Source organism: Geotrypetes seraphini, chromosome 10, assembly GCF_902459505.1.
Source record: "Geotrypetes seraphini chromosome 10, aGeoSer1.1, whole genome shotgun sequence".
Lineage (NCBI taxonomy): Eukaryota > Metazoa > Chordata > Amphibia > Gymnophiona > Dermophiidae > Geotrypetes > Geotrypetes seraphini.
The window spans coordinates 102,705,457-102,722,321 of record NC_047093.1 but is presented as its reverse complement, the minus strand read 5'-3'; the positions used below and the strand labels follow the sequence as shown (position 1 = coordinate 102,722,321).

Here is a 16,865-nt window from a genome sequence, read left to right as displayed (position 1 = left end):
CCAAGAATGCTATAATGCCTCTGTATCACTCAATTGTACAGGTGTAGAACAACAAAAAAAAAAAATTAATGTCATATGTGCCTAACGTGGCCAAATATTTCTGTTCTGTGTTTATGGCTGAAGCGCCGGGAGTGGGACTGCAGAAGACAAATGTGAATAGGGATGGTGGAGTGGTAGACCCTGATCAATTTTCAGAGGGTTGTGTTCATAAGGAGCTAGCTAAATTAAAAGTAGACAAAGCAATGGTGCTGGATGGTGTACATCCGAGGGCTAAAGGAACTTAGAGAAGTTCTGGTGGCTCCATTGACTGACCTTTTCAATGCTTCTCTAGAGTCGGGAGTGGTACCAGAGGACTGGAGAATGGCGGATGTGGTCCCTCTACACAAAAGTAGAAGTAGGGAATTATAGGACTGTAAGTCTGACTTCTGTGGTAAGCAAATTAATGGTTTTAAAACAGAAAACAGTGAAGTTTCTGGAAACCTGTGGATTACTGGACCGGAGGCAACATGTATTCATTAGACGTAGGTTTTGTCAGACAAATTTGACTAATTTCTTTGACTGGGTGACCAGAGAATTGGATAGAAGGAGTGCACTTGATATGGCATATTTAGATTTTAGCAAAGCCTTAGGCAGTGTTCCATACAGATGTCTAATAAATAAACTAAGTGCCCTCGGGATGGGCCCCAAAGTGACGAGTTGTGTCAGGAACTGGCTGAGTGGAAGATGACAGAGGGTAGTGGTCAATGGAGATTGCTCTAAGGAAAGGGATGTTACCAGTGATGTACCTCAAGGCTCTGTTCTTGGGCCTGTTTTTTAAAAACATTTTTATAAGCAATATTGCTGAAGGGCTGTCGGATAAGATTTGCTTCTTTGCAGATGATACCAAAATCTGCAATAGAGTAAACATCCCGGATGGTGTGAACAACATGAAGAAAGACTTAGCGAAGCTTGAAGAATGGTCTGAAATTTGGCAGTTAAAATTTAATACTAAGAAATGCAAGGTCATACATTTGGGCTGCAAAAACCCGAAGGAATGGTACACTTTAGGGGTTGAAGAACTTATGTGCATGACAGAAGAGCAGGAATTGGGTGTGATTGTATGTGATGATCTTAAGGTGGCCAAACAGGTTGAAAAGTTGACTACGAAACTAGGATGCTATGGTGCATAGGAAGAGGTATGGCCAGTAGGAAAAAAGAGGTATTGATGCCCCTGTATAAGACTCTGGTGAGACCACATTTAGAATATTGTGTACAATTCTGGAGATATAAAAAGGATGGAGTCGGTCCAGAGGAAGGCTACTAAAATGGTGCGTGGTCTGCATCATAAGGTGTATGAGGACAGACTTAAAGATCTCAATATGTATACTTTGGAGGAAAGGCGGGAGAGGGGAGATATGATAGAGATGTTTAAATACCTACTTGGCATAGATGCACATGATGATTATAATCAGGAGTACAAAAAGCACAGTTACTTAGCGTAACAGGTGTTATCCAGGGACAGCAGGCAGATATTCTCACATGTGGGTAACGTCATCCATGGAGCCCCGATGCAGACAGCCTCGCAAGCAGACTTGCTTGTAGAACTTAGAAAGTTTGCAACTGCCTTGCCACGCATACACAAGTGCCTTCCCGCCCAGTGCAGGGCACGCGTATCCTCAGTTCAGATAGCTAGCAGAGAAGCCAACCCGGGGAGGTGGGTGGATTGTGAGAATATCTGCCTGCTGTCCCTGGATAACACCTGTTACGCTAAGTAACTGTGCTTTATCGAAGCAAGTAACTGATCGAGGCAAGGATCATCTTCAAATCTGCCTGCCTCTGCTTCAAAACCTTAAAAGGCTTATCCCCAATCTACATGTCACACCACTTTGTATTCCCAAGCTCCACTCACACACGCAACGCCTGTCTGTCTGCCTTCCCCTCCCTAAAGGGCTGCATCTACAAGAGATTCCTTGATAGAACACTGTCATTCCAAGCAGGCAAATGGAATAAATGCCTAACCACCATCATCTCAAATACTCCCTCCTACCAATCCTTTAGGAAATCAATTAAAACCTATCTCTTTGATAAATTTTTCTGACTCCTTCCGACCTTGTTGTACTTCAGAACTACTTATTGCATCCCTGACACCAATGTAATTTGAAACTATTCTTTGTAACATTCTCTGTAACACTCTCTGTAACATCGTCTCTGTAATACTATTGCATCCCTGACACCAATGTAACTCGAAACTACTCTCTGTAACATCATTGTCTATGCACAGTCTCTTCCTCTGTAAACCGCTCTGAACTATTTGTGGTACTTGCAGTATACAAAAATAAAGTTATTATTATTATTATATTATCCCAGGACAAGCAGGCAGCATATTCTCACATGTGGGTGACCTCCAAGCTAACCAGAATGGGATGGCGGGAGTGTTGGCAATTCAGGAGAATACTGCCTGGCCAAAATGGCCATCCCATCTGGAAAAAGAATGCAGACAATAATGAGAGGTGAAAGTATGAACAGAGGACCAAGTGGCAGCCTTAGATAATTCCTCAATAGGAGTGGATCTGAGGAAAGCTACTGGTGCCGCCATGGCTCTGACGTTGTGGGCTGCGACTTGACTCTGTAGATGCAGTCCAGCCTGAGCATAGCAAAAAGAGATGCAAGAAGCCATCCTTCCCTCCCTTCTGTGGTTTTTATCATCTCTCTCTCTTTTCATTTCCTCCACTCAAATCTGATATCTCTGTATCTTTCCCCGTTATCTGGCATCTCTCTCTCCTTTCTCTTCCCTGGTCTTTCTTCTCTATTTTCTGCTGCCGTCTACATTAAATTCTCTCTTACTATTCAGTTCTCAGTTTCCCTCTTTTCACTGTGTCTACCCACAGCTTACCACCCCTTTCCATCACCCCTCCACTCTCTCACTAACTCTATCTTCTTCCTCCCGTCCAGCATATGACCTTTTTCTCTATACCCTCCTTCCATCCAGTATGTGTTCTCTTTCTCCACTTCCATTACTAAACTAAACTAAACCTTAAGTTTGTATACCGCATCATCTCCCCAATCGTAGAGCTCGGCACGGTTTACAGGAAATGGTGTAGAAAAGGAACTCCAGAGAGGGTAACAGGACAGTGAAGAGAAAGTTTAGAGGGACTTAGTATAGCAAGGAGGAGGACATATTACATTTTTGAGAATAGCCAGGTTTTCAGATGTTTTCGGAAAAGTTGGAGGACGCCCAGATTCCGAAGTGGGGCAGAAAGGTTATTCCAGAGCTCAGTGCATCTGAAGGAGAGGGCTGCACTTAGTTTTCCTGGAAGGGATATGTCTTTTAATGAGGGGAAGGATAGTTTGAATTGTTGGGTGGCTCTGGTGATGTTGGGATTTGAGGAATTCCAAGATAGTGGGAAAAGGGGAGAAAGGATGCTATGTAGGATCTTGAAGGTTAGGCAGGCGCATTTAAAGTGGACCCTAGAACTACTGGAAGCAGTGAAGTTTGGACAGGAGTGGGGAGACATGGTCAAATTTACTCTTTGCGAAGATTAGTTTAGCCGCAGTGTTCTGGATCCGCTGAAGTCTTTTATTTATCAGGCTTAAGTAGATGGAGTTACAATAGTCCAATCTGGAGATTGTACGAGGACAGCAAAGTGAAAACAGGATCTTGTTTTCCTCAGCATGTGAAGGCTGAAAAAGCATTTGAGGTGGTCATTGAAGGATAGTGTAGAGTCAATGATGATGCCCAGAACTTTGCTAGAGAACTCAAGCTGCAGTGTGGTGCCCAAGGGCAGAGGGATGAGGGTGGGTAGCTGATCTAATTTTAGGCCGAGCTAAAGTAATTTTGTTTTGGACTTGTTTAGTTTCATTTGTACGGTGAGGGCCCAGGATTGGAGGCTTGTTATACATGAGGAAATGTTCTCAGAGAGGTTGGTGAGGTTCGAGTCGGTCTCGAGGAGGACAAAGATGTCATCAGCATAAGTGTAAAGTGTTTCCAGGGGGAAAAGGTGGAGGAGTTTCAGGAAAGACATATAGATGTTGAAGAGAATAGGGGATAAAGGTGAGCCCTGCGGAACTCCACAAATCGGTTTCCAAGGAGAGGATGAGGTGCATTCATATTAACAGTGTAAGAGCGGGAGCGTAAGAATTTCGAGAACCAGTCTAGGACTGTAGAGTTAATGCCAATCTCAGAAAGTTGGAAAATAAGAATATCATGATGGACAACGTCAAATGCTGCAGAAAGGTCGAATTGTAGAAGAACAGCAAACTTATTATGAGAATGAAGTTGTTGAACCTTTGAGATTAGTGAGGCCAATAGGGTTTCGGTGCTGAAGTTGGGTCTAAAGCCATATTGGTAAGGAAGGAGAATGGAGAATCTCTCTAAATAGGATGAGAGTTGGGTAGATATAATGGACTCTAGCATCTTGGTGAGGAGGGGAATATTTGCTATTGGGCGGTAGTTGGAAGGTGAGGAGGGGTCTAGGTCAGCTTTTTTCAGTAGTGGGGACAGGGCAATATGACCCATTTCTGCAAAAAAATAGGCCTGACAGTAGGGCAGAGTTTTATAAGTTTGGTAAGAGATGAGATGAGATGGCCTGTGCGGGAATATTCTCATATAGGTAGGAGGGGAATGGGTCCAAGGCGCAGTTGCAGGCTTTCAGTTTGAAGCAGAGTTTAGAGACCTGGGATTCGTATACATGCTCAAAGGCAGTCCAGGATATGTCAGCTGGGATAGGGTTGGAGACAATCAGGGTAAGGTTGGAGTCGGAGGGTATCAGGGAGTTGTAAGAAACTGCTGGTGGGAAGGAGCATCTTAAGGTAGTGACCTTTTCATTGAAGAACTTTGCTAGATCGTCAGCTGATGGAGAGGAGGGGGGCATGATGGAGTCGTATTTAGAGGTTAAGGAGCGCTAGATGTTAAACAATGCACTACTTTGGTTGTTGGATCTGGAGATTTTATCACCGTAGAAGTTTTTCCTTGCTTTTTTTAATACTGTATTGTAGAACTTCATATTGACCCTCCAGGACTGTTTGTCTGTAGGGGATTTAGATTTTTTCCATTTGCGCTCCAGTGCTTGACATTTCTGCTTCAGTTCTCTGTGATATGGAAGGTACCAAGGGGCCTTATGGGAGTAGGAGACAGTTTTAGTGGAAAGAGGGGCGAGAGAGTGGTAGGTGGTCTCGGAGAGGGTGACCCAGTTGTGCCAGATGGTTTCTGGGATTGCAGGCATAGGAGTGGAGGAGAATTGATTGAGAAATTTGGTCTAGAACAGTTCACTCACAATTTTTTTGTGGAAAGTAATGGAATATGAGGTGCGGGGTGAGGAATCAATGTGCGACATGAAAATGGGGAGACAATCTTTAATATTTTGTACACTTTATGTAAAATTTGAAAATAAAAAATAATGGGGAAAAAAAAAAGAAAATGGGGAGACAGAAAGCCCCTAAGAAGTGGTCGGACCAAGGGACGTGTTTCCCAGCGGGTGTCATCGACTGAAGTTTTGTAATCTGTAAGATCAAGGAAGCTGATGATATTTAGTGTGTGCCCCTTTTCATAGGTTGGAAAGGAGGCAGGGTGGGGAAAACCTAGAGAGGTGAGGAAGTTATTAAATTCAGTCGTATCCTTGTTGGTGATGTCATCTAGGTGGAGACTGATATCCCCAATGATCAGTAATCTTTGAAATTTGAGGAAGGCGTTTGATATAGTCTCGAGAACTAGCTCGGAGAATTTGTTCCAGGGGGTTGGTGGACAATATAGTAGCAGAACGCTCAGTGGGTGAGGGTGGAGTTCATCGGTGACTAGTAAGGTGTGGCTACTTTTTTCGAGGAGCTGGACATCAAAGAATGATTTGTAGAGGAGTGCCAGGCCATCTCCTTTTCGGTTAGTTCTGGGGGAGAAGAGGCCTTGGTAACCATGGGAACAGAGATCATTTTGTGTAAATAAGTCATCTTTTTCTAACCAAGATTCCGTGATGCATAAGAATCCAGGGTTAAGATCCTCAAGTAGGTCCTTCAAAATTTGAGTCTTGTTGTATGCGGATCTGGCGTTGCAATAAAGAGTCGGGACTGGCGTGAGAGAGTCAGAGGCATGGATGGGAAGATTGGCAGGGGAGACAGGCTTTAAAGAGGCGTGGTTGATTCTTTGAGGGTTTTTTTTTGGAGGGATGACTTCTGGTGCGTATAAGTGTGGGGCTTCTGAGGCCAGGGCAAATGTTACTGCCATTTGTGGAGTCAAGAAAGTTGGGAGAGGGGGGTTTCAAGCAGAGGGTGGTAATGAAAGATGAGCAGAGTAGGAGAAGAAGGAGCCACGGAGGTAGCTTCATGGTGAGAATTAGGGTAAGCCTTTGGGAGAGCTGGGAGGCAGGTCTTAATTGTTTCACGAATAAGTAGCTTCGAACTGAGGAAAGGCTTAGCATTGACTCGGGGAGAGAGCGTGGGATATATTTAATTTCTGAGTGGTGGTTTAAATCAGGAGAGCAACTCGGTAACTAGTTGCTGCTAATAAGACAAGAGCAGGGGTGAACTTGAGTGTCTATTGGATTTAAGTGGGAGCTAGATTGGAGGTAGAACCCGGTAACTATTCCATTCAGCATCTGCTGTCCCCTCTCAACTGGCATCCATCTGCCCTCCTCTCTCTCTCCCTTTTCCCCACTTCCATCATCTGCCCCTTCTCTCTCTCCCTTCTTCCCACTTCCATCATCTGCCCCCAGGCAATTCCATTGTGTTATCCTACCCCCTCACCTCTGCTGCTGCTTTCCCACGCTTCTGACATCTCCCTCCCTTCCCTTCACCTTCGCAGGTCACCATGCTTTCCGATGTGTGGTTTTTTTGGTTTTTTTCCAAATAGTGATGTCCCCCTCCCCAGCCTCAACAGTGAGTACATTCGGCAACCGTTATCTTGTAAGCAGTACTGCTCAGCCAAAGCTTCCCCTATGATGCAAGCTGCCTGGAAGGAAACAGGAAGTTGCGTCAGAGAGGATACTTTGGGTTGAGCATCGTTTGCAAGGTAACGGTTGCCGAACATACTTGCCATCGATGCCAGGGCTTGTCACCGTTTGGGAAAAAAAAACATTTGAAAGGAAGGTAACCCACGAAGGTGAGAGGAAGGGAGGGAGATGGGCCAACTAGAGGAAGAAATTCTCGGACCTTCAGCAGGCCCCCCCTAACAATTACGAGACCAAGGCATGTGCCTACTGGGCCTTCTCTTTAATCTGGCCCTGATTCCTTTGAGAAGCAGCATAAAATCTGTTTTACTGCTTGGGATCTTGCTAGGGACCTGGGTTGGCCACTCTTGAAAACAGGATACTGGGTTTGATAGACCTTCAGTCTATCCCAATATGGCAATTCTTATGTTCATAGGTGGAGCCGAAAAATGAAGATGATGCCTTCTAAACAAACTCAAGAGTACGAATATACAACCCTATTGGTGAAGACTCATATGCTTTTTTGCACTAGAAAGAGTATTTGCTGAGATTTTTTTATATTCTATAATTGCTTTGATCTTGTTGTTTCCTGCTCTGGTGTTGATAGTAAAGATTAAATAAAACAACAAAAAGATTGTGGAACAGAAGATTGGATGTACATGTTTGTAGTTTAATAAGCATCCAAATAACTTAAAAACAATCCACAAAGAGTGTATTCAGTCACAAGTGACTCACAAAATAAAAACTGGTACATCCGATCTTCTGTTCCACAATCCTTTTGTTGTTTTGCTGCTTCATTTCCTTTGTGGAATCTTTTGGGGCTACTTGGTTTTTGTAATAAAGATTAAGTACATGAAGAACAGCTCCAGGACAAGCTATACCTGGATGATGCACTGAATATTGTTCAAGATCATGGCTGTCTCCATAGTAGCCGAGGAACGCCTTGGCAAAAGTGAATCACTGGCATTTTGCTTCTGAATCTCATGTACCTGCAGGGGGATGGGGAAAAGAAAAGCAAAAGATGTCAATGGCTCATCTTTGTTAGACATTCCCATCCCCTACTGTAAAACACTTATGCAACACTTTTTAGAACTTTGATTCACAGCTCACCGTACAAGCAAGCTGGTCAATTTTATCAGCTATTTTGTTGAACGCCATTCGGATCTCTGTATTATGCTGACGTGCTTCTGTCATCAGGAAGGAAGTAACATCACCAGATCCTAGAAAGAAAAGGGAAGAGATAACATTATCAGGATGAAATTTCAACACTCCCCCACGCCCACATACTGAATTCAGCTTTAGGTAGGAAGGCTCTTCTCTAGTTTGATAAGCCCAATTTTTTTATTGGTCATTCAAGTCAAGTGAGACAACATTTTCTACCTATTCCAGTAACCATTTCTGTCACTTTTCACAAAAATAGTTACAGGGAAGTTGGAAAGTAATGAAAGCACTTCTGAAGGACAGTGTAGGTTCTGGATCTAAAGGATATCATGGAAGAGGGTGATTTGGATTTAGTGGTGATCACAGAGACATAGTTCACGGAGAGCCATGACTGGGATATAGTTATATTGAACGGCACAGAGAGGGACATAGAATACCAAACCCATAACAGCAAAAAAAGCACAAAGAACCTCATTGAATAAGATCTTGTCTTTATTGATCCAACATGAGCCATGTTTCAGCATACTACACCCGCATCAGGAGTTGGCCAATGAGCAAAATACTTTGGGGATCAGAATCAGTCCTAAAGTCTGAGCACAGACAGCAATCTCAAAGTCGTCTGTTATTTCAGCAGGAAAGTGAAAGTGCAGTGCTCAATGCTACATTTAAAAAATTGCCCAGACATGCTTTCTGAAGCATGGTTGAGATGGCAATCTGGCTGACACATAAGAATAACCATACTGAGTAAAACCACAGTTCCCACAGTGGCCAATCCAGGTCATAAGTATCTGGCAGAAACCCAATAGTAGCAATATTCAATGCTACTGATCCAGGGAAAGCAGTGGCTTCCCCATGTCTGTCTCTATAGCGGTAATCACATCCTCTGGAAATAAGTTCTAAAGCTTAACTATTCTTTGAGTAAAAAATATTTTCGCCTATTTGTTTAAAAAGTTTTCCATGTAATTTCGTTGAATGTCCCATAGTTTTTGTATGTTTTGAAAGGGTGAAAAATCAATTCACTCCTGTTTTTATGCCACTCAGGATTTTGTAGACTTTGATCATATCCTCCCTCAGCCATCTTTTTCCAAGCTGAAAAGCCACAACCTTTTTAGCCTTTCCTGATACGAGAGAAGTTCCATCCCCTTTATCATTCTGGTCGCTCTTTGAACCTTTTCTAATTCTGCTTAAGGTTACCAGAATTCCTCTATAAAAAATAAAAAAGAGGACAATTGGCCATGCCCCGGGCCACACCCTGCGCCATCTCTGGCCCTGTCCAGTTCTGACCCAAACCCACCCCATTCCACCCCCAGCCCCACACAAACCTCGTGTTTCCTGCTCTGAGTTCCAGGCCGTGTCTAGAGGGCCTCCACAAATGAATGTCATCACATCAACATCCGTACATGCATAGAGGCACTCCAGACATGTCCCCAAACTCGGGGCTTTCCAAAATCCAGACAAATTGCTGACAAATATCTTCCTACTCAGGGCCAAGACACTCATAAAGCTTAACAATATTCATTCCAGAGAAAAAAAAACCTCTGTGGAGTGACGATGTTCCTAAATGGACTTTATTTGAAAATGTCAAAGTTACAAAGGTACACTGAAATCATCCACATAAAATAATTCCATCCACATAAAAGTAAGAGCCTTAAAGGACCTAGTCCGCTAGGGATATAGGACCCAACACAGTCCGCGTTTCGACAAAAAGTCTTCTTCGGGGGTCCCTGGGGGGTCCTATAAAGGTGAGTACGTGGGAAACAATTGTGTGGTGAGCCTGGCCTTGGTCACATGTGCAGAACACAGATAAACCCTACACAAATACAGGACCACAAACTAAAAAGCACAGTTACTTGCCGTAACAGGTGTTACTGGAGACAGCAGGCAGATATTCTCACATGTGGGTGACATCATTCATTGATCCCAGTATGGACAGTGAAAAGTGCACTAGCATTTTAAGAGCTTAAAAGCTTTCAGACTGCCTGTATGGACCCTAAGGGCCACTAGAGAAGGATAGAGCAGTGTTTCTCAACATGCGAAACGCGTACCCTTGGGGGTCCGCGAACCGCCTATTGGGGGTATGTGGCCTGGCTGCTGCCAGGGATCCTTCCCTGCCTCCTGCCAGGGATCCCTGCCTGCCATCGGGGATCCTTCCCTGCCTCCCTATCTGCCTGCCAGCTGCACCACCCCCCACCCCCACCCCCGAAGCTGACCCTGCCACCAAAGCCGGAGCCAACATGCTCCATTTCCCCTCCCCTCCAACAGCAACTCTGCACAGGGATGGCCATAGCACGTTAAGGAACTCACACACTGCTGGCCCACAAGCCTTCCCCCTGATGTCAATTCTGACATTGGAGAGAAGGTTCTGGACCAACCAATCACTGCCTTACTGGCCCGGAACCTTCTCTCCAATGTCAGAATTGACATCAGGGGGAAGGCTTGTTGAGTCGACAGCGTGCGTGTGAGTTGCTGCACATGCCATTATGAACTGTCCCTTCACAGAGTTGCTGCTGGGGGGGGGGTGATGGAGCGTGTCGGCTCTGGTTTGGTGGAAGGGTCGGCTTCGGGGGTGGGGGGATGGTGCAGTGGGCAGGCAGACAGGTAGGGAGAGTGGTTTCGGCTTCAGTGGATCTCCGGCGGCGCCTGCAGCTTCTGGAATTATATTTAAATGCCATGGTAAGAAAGCACCGGCTCCCATCCTCCGGTGGCATCGAATGACAGAGGCAGTCAGCCAATTGCAGTTTTTGATGAATGGTATTTTTCTACACTCATTTTTGACAAAATGATTAATTCTTCAGCTATTTCAAGAAATATCTCTCTGTCCTGCAGACAAAACAATCCTGAGGTACTGATTGGTTAATATAATTTGTTCTGTTCTTAGAGATACATGACATTGTTTTCAGGTTATCTGAAATTTGCTGGAGAAGCTTCAGTAAGATTGAAAAACGAGATCTTTGGAGGCTTACACAGCTTTCTTAACAATTTATATTGAACAGTATATTGAATAGATTAAGGACGGAAGGAGGGGAGAGATAAATATGGGAACATAATAGAACTTGAGACACTAGATTTGATGAATATCAGTGAGACACTAGATTTGATGAGTTTCAGTGAAAATCTTCACCACAGACTTTCACTGAAATATCCTCAGGTTTTTACTGTAAAGCAGAGACTCCCCAAAATGGCCAAGCATTGCTGAATTCACTGAGTTAGGTTGGCACATGTCTGAGGCTCTCATTCAGTTAACCCTTACTTCTGTAACCTTAGTGTTATCAGCCAGACTCTGTAGTTTTTTGAACAATTTTCTTTAACAATTTGTAGTAAAGAATAAGCACTCACTATGTGATGATTTTAAGGCAGTCCAACTTTGTTTACAGAATCTTCTCACTCAACCAGCACATCCTATCCAAGGGGAAGCTGGAAGTGTGTCGACACACCTTGTGGGGAACAACACTGTGCGCCAAACTTAGATACTGATTAGGCTAGCGGAAATAAAGGGTGAAAGCCTGGTGAGAGGATAATGTTAGACCTAAGTTTTCATGCAGTCATGTGGTCTCAAAAAAATGGCCACTGTTTTCTCTCAGACTGAAGAAGGTGGTGGGCTCCAGTAAGCTAAATTCAAACACTCTGGGAGTAGCTAAGCACTCTGGGAAATTGAATCCATAGAGCACACTTTGGGCTCCTTTTACAAAGGTGCGCTAGCGGTTTTAGCGCATGCACTAGCCGCTACCGCCTCCTTTTAAGCAGGCAATAATTTTTCAGCTAGCGCACATTAATCTAGTGTGTGCACTAAAAACGCTAGCGCACCTTTGTAAAAGGAACCCTTTGTTTACACATTTTAGAACAGACAATCTATATATTTGTTTTATACAAGAACTGAGAAACTGCCCACATAAAATGGGGGCAGAACAATCTCTGTGTTTTTACAGGTCATTGCAGAAATAATTCTTTTTTCTCATGCTAGTTTCAAAGCAAATGGAGCAGACTTACAACATGATGGCACACTTAATTGTTAATTTAAAATAATAACAATGTTAAATGTTATCACTTAGAATGCTTACAGTGTTAGCTCACCCCATAAAAAGAAAAAAAAAATATCCATGGCACTGCACTGTAGAAGGGCTGACATCATGTTTAAGATACCCATCTTAGTGATCAGAAACATCACAAGTTGGATAGAGAATGGGTGAGCCACTGTTATTTCTCCAAGTGCCAGTGATCAGAAGAGCTGGCACCACCACCCTAATCAAAAGAGCATTCCTATATACATGTTTCTCATGGTAGGTGGGTGATAGTTCATTGATCCTTGAATTGCCACCCCTATTTGACAGTATTTTATTTATTTATTTATTTATTAATTTTTTGAGCCCATCCTTCCAAAAGAACTCAGAATGGGTCACAAATCAGGTATTCAAGCAATTTCCCTATCTGTCCCAAAGGACTTCCAGTCTATCTAATGTCTTTATCACTTGAAAATCACTGACCATTGAGAGATTTCTTCAAAACTCAGAACAGGAAATAATAAGGGAGCCAGGTCAGGACTGTAGGGTGGATGGTTCAGCTGCTGAAACTCACATTCTCGGATGGCAGCCTGTCATGAAGCAGCAGCATGCCAGCTATGAGTTTTCCTCATCTTTTCTCCTTGATTGACTCCCACAAAGTGATCATTGTGTTGGTGTAACTCTTCCCAGTTGTCTTGTGTGGCATGAACTCCAGAAGCAAAAGCTCATCATTCCAGAAGACAATTGCCATGACTTTGCCTGCAGATTTTTGTGTCTTTAACTTTTTAGGGTGGGGGATGACTTGTGCTTTCACTGCATTGACTCCATTTTGGGTGATAGACCCAAGTCATCTCCAGTCACCAAACAATGAAAAAAAATTCATTTGGTGTTCAGCATTTTTGGAGCCCATCTTGCACTAAAACTTTGGACATGCCCAACTTTTCATGAATTATTTTCCAAACTGTACCTGCCGAGATGCCCATTTTTTCAGCTATTCGGGAAACCTTAATTCATCTGACAAAATTAAATCCTCTTCTGTCTTGCACTTTTCTGTGGAAGTTGCTTCCATGGGCCATCTAGTGTGAGGGTCATCTTCAAAGGACTCTTCTACCCCACTTAAACAGCTTGTTTCAAAATTTTACTTTGTAGGATGATTGGGCAGACTCACCATAAACTGCAGTCATATATTCATGGATCTCCTTTGGCCTTTTCCCTTCTTTTGTGAGAAATGTTGTCACTGAACAGTGCCCCAAATCTAGCAGTTTCTTACTTTATTTGCACGAGGATTCTCTTAACATCCTGTCTTTTGGTATGTTAGACTTGCACTGAGCCACAACTATGCATTAGTAACCTTGAGACATGCCACAACATGCACAGACTTGTTTCAACACGCTTGCTACTTTCTTTCATACTCAGGTAAATTATTGAATTCCCATCGTACCTGGGAAATGCTTATAAGAGAAGGTGACAAGCTATGCTTCAAAACTGTTTATTGGCTAATATGACAGATATTGTTGAAGGAATGAGGGCATTGTGTCTTTTCTTAAGAAAAGCAATGCTAATTGCAAACAGAAATTTGTTACTATACTACTATACTGGATGGGAGATTCTCCCCCAAGTCTCAAATTATGGCATAACCAGATTTATGTTTCCAATAGACAGGGACAATGTAGCAAAAAGAGTCAGAAAAGTAGCTGAGCTGTAATTAAGAGACTGACTCAAATCAATTAAACCAGCATATGAGAAGGACTCGTTATACTGTAACGTAGCTCAGAGACATATAACTCTGAAGGGGGGGAGGTAACCCCCTCTTAGGTTAAGAGTTTTTCATCCAATCATAGCATGATATTTAGTAAAAACGAGTCCAACTCTTGAAGGTATAAGTTAATTAATAACTGTATTCAATACTTGAAATAAAACTGCTTGCAAAACTTTTAAAGAATACAAAAAAGTGATTGCATTCAGGTTGTGCTGAAGGTGTGAAAATGTACTTAGCTGAGATACAACTTCTCAGGGTCCCGACGCGGCCCCGTTTCGGCGTCTGCTTCAGGAGACCCCGCCAACCGAGAGTTAGATTTTTTCAGAAAAAGTCACACCATGTATAAATTCTTTAACTGTGATCAGTCAAAAACTAAAAAGTTGCACGGAACTTTTTAGTTTTTGACTGATCACAGTTAAAGAATTTATACATGGTGTGACTTTTTCTGAAAAAATCTAACTCTCGGTTGGCGGGGTCTCCTGAAGCAGACGCCGAAACGGGGCCGCGTCGGAACCCTGAGAAGTTGTATCTCAGCTAAGTACATTTTCACACCTTCAGCACAACCTGAATGCAATCACTTTTTTGTATTCTTTAAAAGTTTTGCAAGCAGTTTTATTTCAAGTATTGAATACAGTTATTAATTAACTTATACCTTCAAGAGTTGGACTCGTTTTTACTAAATATCATGCTATGATTGGATGAAAAACTCTTAACCTAAGAGGGGGTTACCTCCCCCCCTTCAGAGTTATATGTCTCTGAGCTACGTTACAGTATAACGAGTCCTTCTCATATGCTGGTTTAATTGACTTGAGTCAGTCTCTTAATTACAACATAACCAGATTTATGACTTATTGACTATGGAAAGATTAGGCTACAATTGGTATATAAATACTAAATAAAAGAAAAAGAAATAAATTATCTGTAGAAGAACACAGGAGACAGACTAAGAAACGTTTTTTAAAGTTGTGGCTGCCTTATTTACACACATTACCTGAGAGGGTAAATTTAACTTTCATTAGAATGTTGAACCTGTAGCTTTAACTCTGACTAAACATAAATCTTTGCATATACTGTATGCTTCTAAAAGATCTGTTATAACAAGAATTGTGTCTGAGTTTGCTGTTTCTTTATATGTTGTTCATGAGCATTGCAAAGACAATAAATATATTTAAACATGAAAGCCAACACTAACATGCAGTTGAAAGAAGTCTTCATCAAAGCCTTGGAAAAGAGAAATTTATGTCTCCCTTACCTTGGAAATGAGATGGCTGTGAGATTACGGTTGGATACATCTCTCCTATGGCCTGCAGCTGGGAGGAAGGAGTAGGAACTGGGGAGTAAGTGTAGGCCACACCTGTATATGATGACTAAGGAGAACCAAGCAAAAACATACTTAACACTGTATTGGAGTTCAGTAACAAGCAAAAAAGTCAACATTTTTTTCTCTATTTGAAAAAAAACAAAACAAAAATAAAATAAACTTTCAAATAGTTTCTCAAGTAACTTGACAATTTCATTATGCATCAAAAAACGTTATGAAGTGAATTACAAAGCAGCTGAAAAGAATGGCCAAAAGTTCACTCTTTGTAATTGTCATGGTAGGCGAGTTTTTCCATTCCTTTCCTGGAAATTAAAAAGGTATGAAAGACAATGGGTGAGTGGAAATTGCAGAAAACCTGATGAGGTGAGGGGAAGGCTAAATCTCTACCTCCTCTGCTCAAATTTTCAGTGCTTCTCTGCAACCTGTACTGGTAGCTAAAAATGTTTTCTTTTTTCTTTTCCTGAGTGGATGAATAAATCACTTCAGTGACATTAAAAATGTTAAGTGGGGGACCAGAGGGAGGTGCAGGCACGTGCATACACATACACTGTATATCAGAACAAAAGTCTGCTCAACAGTGCAGTCTTTCCCCTCCCCCCAAGTCATTATCTTCCTACTTTTCTGTTTCATATCCAGAATCTCCTTATTGTCACTTTCCTTCTCTCATCTCCATTTTCCTGATATGCCAAGAAGTTTGTTATTTGGGAACACTGTTGAATTTAAATCTAATCAACTACCGTATTTTCGCGGATATAACGCGCGCGTTATACGTGATTTTACGTACCGCGCATACCCCTCGCGCGTTATATGCCTGAGCGCGGTATACAAAAGTTTTTAAACATAGTTCCCACCCCGCCCGACGCCCGATTCACCCCCCCAGCAGGACCGCTCGCACCCCCACCCCGAACGACCGCTCGCACGCGCTCCCACCCGCACCCGCATCCACGATCGGAGCAAGAGGGAGCCCCAGCCCTCTTGCCCGGCCGACTCCCCGACGTCCGATACATCCCCCCCCCCGGCAGGACCACTCGCACCCTCACCCCGAAGGACCGCCGACTCCCCAAAAATATCGGGCCAGGAGGGAGCCCAAACCCTCCTGGCCACGGCGACCCCCTAACCCCACCCCGCACTACATTACGGGCAGGAGGGATCCCAGGCCCTCCTGCCCTCGACGCAAACCCCCTCCCCCCAACGACCGCCCCCCCCAAGAACCTCCGCCCATCCCCCAGCCGACCCGCGACCCCCCTGGCCGACCCCCACGACACCCCCACCCGCCTTCCCCGTACTTTGTGTAGTTGGGCCAGAAGGGAGCCCAAACCCTCCTGGCCACGGCGACCCCCTAACCCCACCCCGCACTACATTACGGGCAGGAGGGATCCCAGGCCCTCCTGCCCTCGACGCAAACCCCCCTCCCTCCAACGACCGCCCCCCCCAAGAACCTCCGACCGACCCGCGACCCCCCTGGCCGACCCCCCCACCCCCCTTCCCCGTACCTTTGGAAGTTGGCCGGACAGACGGGAGCCAAACCCGCCTGTCCGGCAGGCAGCCAACGAAGGAATGAGGCCGGATTGGCCCATCCGTCCTAAAGCTCCGCCTACTGGTGGGGCCTAAGGCGCGTGGGCCAATCAGAATAGGCCCTGGAGCCTTAGGTCCCACCTGGGGGCGCGGCCTGAGGCACATGGGCCAAACCCGACCATGTGTCTCAGGCCGCGCCCCCAGGTGGGACCTAAGGC

At 44.0% G+C, this 16,865-nt stretch overlaps 1 protein-coding gene across 4 annotated transcripts in view; it reads right to left on the bottom strand.

Moving 5' to 3' along the window:
* The window catches only part of FKBP15 (FKBP prolyl isomerase 15), a 337,919-nt gene that overhangs the window by 109,972 nt on the left and 211,082 nt on the right, over positions 1-16,865 (bottom strand). For all 4 annotated transcript variants that reach the window (XM_033960334.1, XM_033960337.1, XM_033960335.1 and 1 more), the window contains 3 exons: positions 15,064-15,178; positions 8,004-8,113; positions 7,775-7,882 (listed from right to left, as the gene is read on the bottom strand). In XM_033960334.1, coding sequence (XP_033816225.1) covers positions 7,775-7,882; positions 8,004-8,113; positions 15,064-15,178 — 333 coding nt within the window. The remainder of the gene's footprint in view (positions 1-7,774; positions 7,883-8,003; positions 8,114-15,063; positions 15,179-16,865) is intronic.